Here is a 6,856-nt window from a genome sequence, read left to right on the forward strand (position 1 = left end):
CGGCAGGGGCTCTGCAGCGGTGACTGCGCTGCGCTGCGCTGCCCCCGCCCGCGGCGCAACAGCCCCCCCGCACTGTCCCCTGACCCCGCCCCTTTCTCGGTCTCCTCCCGCTCGCGCTCCCCGGCAGATCTGCGCCAATCCGCGCGCCCCGTCTCCCCTTGACGGACAGCCCGGCCCGGGGAGGCCCCGCCCGCCTGACGTCTCCGGCCGGGATTTGCATGAGTTGCGGTGCCGCGGCGGCTGGAGCTCAGTGTCTGCGGGCGCAGGAGGCGGAGTGCGGCGAGCCCGGGCGCTCGGACCCTCCCCAGCATGGAGCTGCCCGCGGTGGGGGAGCACGTCTTCGCCGTGGAGAGCATCGAGAAGAAGCGGATCCGAAAGGTGAGGCGGGGCGGGAGGCTGCGAGCGGGGAGTCGGGGGGCGCAGGAGGGAGGTCGGGGCTCCGCGGAGGCAGCGGGGCTGCAGCTGACGCCTTCCCTTTTCCCTCCCCCCCCAGGGCAGAGTCGAGTACCTGGTGAAATGGAGAGGCTGGTCCCCCAAGTAAGTACCCAGGCGCGGAGCTGGGCGGCAGGAGCAGGATCCCCGGCCCAGCCTGAGCTGCAGAGAGCCCCCCCCCTCCACCCCGGTGCTTTCTGCTCCGGGAAATGCCACCGCCAGTGCATGCTCCAAAAGAGGCTGGGGAGAGGCCAGAGGGGACCGGGGAGCCCGGCACGAGCAAGGGGAGGGAGAGAGAGGCAGACGGTGACTGATGTGCAGCAGAAAATGGCTCCTTCCCCCTTTCCCTCCTCGGGAGCCAGGCTCCATATTGCAGAACCTCGCCGGGGGAAAATAATTTAAAACACGAAATAAAACGCCCCGCCGGTCCCAAGCTCCCGATCTTGGCCGAGGAGGAGGCAGGGGGCTGCCACCGGGGCGCTGCCACGGGGCGGGGGGGAGGCAAACCCTGCCTCTGAGCACCGAAGAGAAGGAGATTTTTGCGGGTGGCGGAGTATTTGGGGTTTGCATGACAGTCTTGCAGGGAGGGGCTGGCATTGGCTCTGGGGTTTGGACTCTGCTGCTTAGACCCCGATCAGCACCACGGGTGTTAGTGGGGCTTGGGCAGGGGCTTTGGGAAATCGCATCCTGACATGCTTCGAATTCTTCGGGAATAACAACGGCGCTAAATAAACTCCCCCGCCCCTCCCCCCCCCGGGTAGCTGGAGTTCGAAATGCGCACTCCGCAGTGGGTCCAGGTGCGCGTGGATTCAGTGTGCCTAACCTGTAAGATGGCCCCTGGCAGCTCTCCGGCAAGGGGAGACCCCACCCCCGTCTCCCTTCGTGGGGTGGGGGGGACCCGGGCGGTTGCTCAGTGGATCTTCTTCTCCCCCTTGCAAGATATAACACGTGGGAACCGGAGGAAAACATCCTGGACCCCAGGCTGCTGATCGCGTTCCAGAACAGGTGAGCGCTGCGCTCCTGCGCGGACCCGGCCTGCAGCCGGGGAGGGAGGCGCGGAACCCAGGCGCTGCGGGGGCTCGGGGGGAAGGGAAGGGAAGGGGCGGGTGGCAGTGGGGCCACTTTCCTGCCTGGCCTGGGTTTAGTGGGGGAGGACTCGGGCGGCCCGGGGCCGGGCCTTGCAGGCGGAATGCCCTGCGCCGAGCGGGGCACTGGCGGCCCCGGCCCCTTGCAGAGCCGAGCAGGAGCGCAGCTCGCAGCTCGCTGGCATTGTGCAATTGTGAATGCGTCACGGAACTTCACTTAACCCCTTCGGGGCCGCAGCTCGGCAGGTTCGCGGGCGGGCTCCGGGCATTTCGGCTGCGGGGACCGGGCGGGGGTGTCGCGTGCGCGATAGCGGGGCGGGAGGAGAACCACCTCTCTCCGGGGCGGAGATTGCACCTTCCAAGGGACGAGCTCGCTGGGTGCACCGGAGAGCAGCTGGGTGCAGGGTGCGTGACCCTCGGCTAACGGCCCCAGCCTGTCCCCGCAGCTCGCCCCCCTCGCTCGCCTGCCGGGGGAGACTGGACGCCCCCGCGTGGAGGCGGCGCTGCTGCTGCTCCTCGCTCGCCTTTGGTGCATTATTTCCTGCGGTGTTTTGGCGCAAACTGTAGACTCGAGCCCGTGGCAGGCAGGCGGCTAGCGCTGGGGAAGCGCCTCTCCCCGGCTCCGGAGCGACCTTGCCTGGGCGCGTCCTGCCGGGCCAAGTGCTAGGCGCTGCCGAGGGAGTTCACGACCCCGCGGCCAAGGCACAGCCGGGCGCACTGGCGCGGAGCAGATGCGCTGACTGCAGCCCTGCAGCCGCGGGCGGGCGAGCCTCTCTCGGCCTGGGCTAGCGGGGCAGTGCCCAGGGCCTGTTCCCACGGGGGTCCAAATACTTGTCCCGCCCCTCCCCCACCACGGCGCACGGGGCTGGGGGGGGGGGCTGGTCACCTTGAGGCCCCCGCCCGGGCAGGCAGCCAGCCAGTGATGCTGGCACTGCCCAGGATCCGGCCAGGCCCCGCGGAGCCGGGGAGCCCAGCGCTCTAGGGGGGACGGGCCCCGGCCTCCCCCCCTGCAATTGGCTGATTCAGCCCCAGCGGCCCCTCCCCCCGCGGAGACATTGGCCTTTAAGGCAGCGATTCTGAGTGACGGCTGGCGGGGCTCGTCCTGTGAATCCTAATGAGATCATTAGCATCGCCGCCGCTGCGCGGGTCCCGGGCGGCACATGCCGCGCACACCTCGCCCGGCCTCCCAGGGTCCTGCCTTCTGCGCCGGGGGGGCTCGGGCTCCCTGCCTCTGCCCCTGCCCCTGCCCGGCGCTCAAGTTTGTTGCCAGCTATTGCATAAGATGCCGTTGTCACAGCGTGAGGGCAGCTGGGCTCCGGCATTCTCTGGAAATCCCGTTTTCTTTCGCTGTGATCTGCGCTTGGTTGTTGAACCTCAGCGAGCCCCCCAGGATGTGGATGCACAGCGAGGAATTTGCTGTGTCTTGTTTGTTTTTTTCTGGGAGGTCTTTAGTGCGTGTGTGAGGGAGACTGAGCATAAATCCTTGGTCTTGCTGGCTATTCCCAGGACAGACAAGTCCTGCTGGCTCGCGGAAAAGTTCCCGTACAAGCCTCAGCAGCTCACGTCTTTGCTTGCCCAAATATACACACTATTGGCCCTCTCTTCTTTACTGTAATGTGCCTCTATCTAAGTGATGTGTACCGAGAATTAACGACCCCCGCCCCAATTCTCCAGCGTGCTGTAGGAAAGTAATTGCATCGCTATTGATTTTTATGTTCCTGCAGGGAGAGGCAGGAGCAGCTGATGGGATACCGCAAACGAGGACCAAAACCGAAGCCGCTGGTTGTTCAGGTGAATTCAATAAGCCACAATGTTCTTTTCCTAAGGAACCCCATTTTTAGCACAGGCATGAGAATAGCCACACTCAGGGAAGTAAATGCAATCTCTAAATGGCAATCTTTCCAAATAGACTGATTAAAGCCACTTAGTTTTGTTTTTAATATAAACTCCCTTGTTTCCTCCTGTCTCCAGGGAGGAGAATTTCAGCTGGTTTCATCATGCTCAGGATCAGTGTGTACATACAAATCCCTTGTTAATTTTAAATGCCAGATGAAGCCCCTCCCACTCCTTTCCACAACCAACCACCCTCCCATCCCAAATCTGACTTCATCATTCAATCAAACATGCACAATATCTCAGTGTAACAATGAGCATAAATTGGGACACACCCCAAAAAAGTGAAGAGAAGGAAGGAGCCCACTGCTGCAGGAAGACGCTTCCTGGTGGCTACCTTGCAGGGGAGTTCCTGGGTATTTCTTTCCTGGCAGATCTCATTCCCCATCTTGTCATTGTATTTGTATGTATCTGTCTCTGGTTATAAACTTAGCTTCTGCCTCATGTGACGGAAGGTGCAGTAACATGCAGTGCTGTTACATGCCAAGCCTTGCTGAAGACTTGCTTTGGCAAGAAGGTGGCTGTACACGCAGTGCTTTCTTAAGCTGTGATGACGCTGTTTGCATTTTTAGCTGCCCCTCTTCTCAGCAATCTGGCCTCTTTCCTTGGGTGTATTTCACCTACGATTTACCCTTGACGAATAGGGACAATTGATTGAAGGGCACTTTTTACTTCCTCTAATTAATCTCAAACAACATGGAGCCTTTAGGTCAGGAACAGGCCACAGCTTTATATGTTCAGGCCTATAGTGTCCCTTCCTGCCGGCTGCTGTGACTGCGCCGTTTTACTGTGTGTGCTTAAGCTTGTTGCATGGACTCCTGTAGAAGTGCTGATCTCTTGTCTGAAGCAGTCCCTTGATGGGCTCTTGCTAAACTTGCTGACTTTGTGTTGCAGCTCCCTTCGTTCGCACGGCGCTCCAATGTCCTCACTGGACTACAGGACCCTGCTGTGGACAACAGGCCGAAGCTGGAGCTGAGCTCCTCTGGCAAGAGCCAGCAGCATCAGTACGAACTCAACAGCAAGAAGCACCACCAGTACCAGCCCAACGGGAAGGAGAGCAGCATGAAGCACCAGCCACACAGCAAAGGGAAATATTACTACCAGCTGAACAGCAAGAAACACCACCACTACCAGCCTGACCCCAAGATGTATGAGCCCCACTACCAGCCCAGCAGCAAGGAGCCACAGAGCCAGGCCTGCTTGGACCACAGCAAAAGCTCCTTGGTCGCCCATCCAGACAAGTGGGCTCACAGCCCAGCCAAGAGCCTGCTGAGCCCAGTAAAGAACCTGGCTACCGAGGGGAAGAATGGAGCCGAGAAGAACCTGTCTAGTGGCACTGGGCCGCCTTCCCGGGATGGCATGACCAGCAATGGCATTGGGGGCAAAATGAAGATTGTCAAGAATAAGAACAAGAACGGGCGCATTGTGATCGTCATGAGCAAGTACATGGAGAATGGCATGCAGGCAGTGAAGATCAAGTCCGGGGAAGCGCCCAGGAAGCGCACCACTGAGGAGAGGACTCCCAGGAAGGGCGGGGAGGAAAAGCAGGAGGCCTGGCGAAAGCATGGGGAGGAGAGGGTGGCAGGCAGTGACCCCAAGAGCAAAGCTGGACTTGAGGGGGGCCAGCCCCTCACAGAGCTTGGAGGGAGCCCCAGAAAGGCTCCCCCTGCCAAGGAAGCACCTCCTCCCCCTGAGCAGCCCCTGCAGCTCACCACCAAGCCCAACCTTGTGCCCTGGTCCCTGGATCCCAGCCGGGAGCACAGCCCTGCCCCCATGGGACTGAATCTCTCCAGCCCAGGCGCCAGGAAGCGCTGCCTCTCCGAGCCGCATGAGGAGAGGGAGCCAGGCAAGAAGCGCCTCACCTCACGGAGCATCAGCGCCCCCACCTGCCTGAGCCCCCAAGCACCAGAGAGGCCCAAGCACCCTCTTCCAGCCACCTCCCAGCCAGAGGTCATCCTGCTGGATTCGGACCTGGACGAGCCCATAGACTTGCGCTGTGTCAAGCCCCGGGGTGAGTGTGAGCTGGCTGTGGCGCAGGTGAAGCCAGAGGTGCCGCTGGTGCTGACGGAGAAGCCGGCAGTTGAGCCGCAGCAGCAGCAGCAGGAGGCGGATGGGGAGGGAGAGGCAGAGCCCCTGCAGGAGTTCAAGCCCTTCTTTGGAAATATAATTATCACGGATGTGACCGCGAACTGCCTGACCGTGACCTTCAAGGAGTATGTGACAGTGTGAAGGGGCAGAGGCTGCTCCCCCTGGGGAGGGACCCTGACACTATCCTGGAGCTGCCTGCCCCTCGACCCCCACTAAGGTATTGTCACTGCCCTGACACCCATCTCCCTCCCCACCATGGTGACTGCAGCACTCATGCAGGGAGAATCCCACCAGATGCCTCCCTGCCCAAGAGGAGGGGTGGGTGGTACACAGTGACTCTGCCCCTGCTATGCTGGGGGTATCCTCTACTGCTGCTCCATCCCTGCAGTCCCAGGGCATGCCCAGGACTTGCAGGTATCAGGACACATGAGGATGGGGCCGGCCAGTTACTCACAGAGTTACATAGTATTATATTTTAACAGTGCTAACTTGTCGAGTGATTCTTGCTCCCGTTTGTACGTGGTGTTATTGAAATGTATTGTTTGAGCTGAAAGCTGGTCCCTCTCTGGCCATGCTAATATATTTATTTGTAGGTATTTATATAATGAAATATAAATCCTAGATTTATGGAGTCCCTAGATCCCCTTATAAACTATATCAAACAAATATTTTCTGTTCTTTTTAACCATTCAGCATTTGTTAGTCTCATTCCTTTGACCTGTCTTCATGAGCTGCAGGACCATTCCCTGGTATATATTTTTTGATACTGTACATGTGTTGTTTCTATGTGAAAAATAAGTTCATTATCTAAAGCTAAACAAGCTATTATAGAAACTGCTGCTACTAGAAATGTCTAAACTATAAGCTTCCTATTATTAATTGCTTGAATGTAAATATTAAATGGAGATGTTGAAAGTGCATTTGATGTTCTGCAGCTAGCATAGATCTGATTGCAAAGACCAGCTGTTAGAAGGTGGGGCCTAAGCTGCCAGTGGCACTTCCTGGTTTAAGGACTGTATTGTGGGGGAAGAAAATGTATCATGCAATCATTGCAAAGGACTATAAACCTTTACAAAAACTACTGGAAGTTGGAGTGCATTTGTTCCTGCTTATACAGAGTCCTGAAAAGACCTCTGTGGGTGTGAATTTACATGGCTGGGTTTCCCCAAACAGGTATTGTCAATTTAAAGCAAGAACTGAGGTAGTTTTCTTAACTATCTAGGCAAGATTGAAGCCATGTAGAATATTTCTACTATTAAGAAGGTAGAGTTGAGTCCTTGTTGCCTAAGAGGAACTTATTGTACGTACATTTGTTTTCTTGATCTTTTGAGAAAACAAAACAGCACTAAGGCAATGGA

General features: G+C 58.0%; 1 protein-coding gene across 3 annotated transcripts; it reads left to right on the forward strand.

Moving 5' to 3' along the window:
- Window positions 1-219: 219 nt before the first annotated feature.
- CBX4 (chromobox 4) lies at window positions 220-6,580 on the forward strand. Of its 3 annotated transcripts, XM_039501000.1 has the most exons (5): window positions 220-378; window positions 494-537; window positions 1,372-1,437; window positions 3,242-3,308; window positions 4,305-6,580. In XM_039501000.1, the coding sequence occupies exons 1-5, from the start codon at window positions 310-312 to the stop codon at window positions 5,637-5,639; spliced, it is 1,581 nt and encodes a 526-aa protein (XP_039356934.1). In that variant the 5' UTR covers window positions 220-309; the 3' UTR covers window positions 5,640-6,580. The 3 variants fall into 3 exon arrangements, with proteins under 3 accessions (XP_039356934.1, XP_039356937.1, XP_039356936.1); XM_039501003.1 differs by lacking the exons at window positions 220-378; window positions 494-537; window positions 1,372-1,437 and adding an exon at window positions 2,621-2,815; XM_039501002.1 differs by lacking the exons at window positions 220-378; window positions 494-537; window positions 1,372-1,437; window positions 3,242-3,308 and adding an exon at window positions 3,649-3,813.
- Window positions 6,581-6,856: the final 276 nt, after the last annotated feature.

The sequence above is a fragment of the Mauremys reevesii genome, linkage group 15 (genome assembly GCF_016161935.1).
Source record: "Mauremys reevesii isolate NIE-2019 linkage group 15, ASM1616193v1, whole genome shotgun sequence".
In the NCBI taxonomy this organism is placed as follows: domain Eukaryota; kingdom Metazoa; phylum Chordata; order Testudines; family Geoemydidae; genus Mauremys; species Mauremys reevesii.

Coding starts and splice junctions, on each gene's coding strand:
- CBX4 (XM_039501000.1), top strand. CDS start 310: ATGGAGCTGCCCGCGGTGGGGGAGCACGTCTTCGCCGTGGAGAGCATC. Junction 538..1,371: donor TGGAGAGGCTGGTCCCCCAA/GTAAGTACCCAG, acceptor CCCCCTTGCAAG/ATATAACACGTGGGAACCGG. Junction 3,309..4,304: donor CGAAGCCGCTGGTTGTTCAG/GTGAATTCAATA, acceptor TTTGTGTTGCAG/CTCCCTTCGTTCGCACGGCG.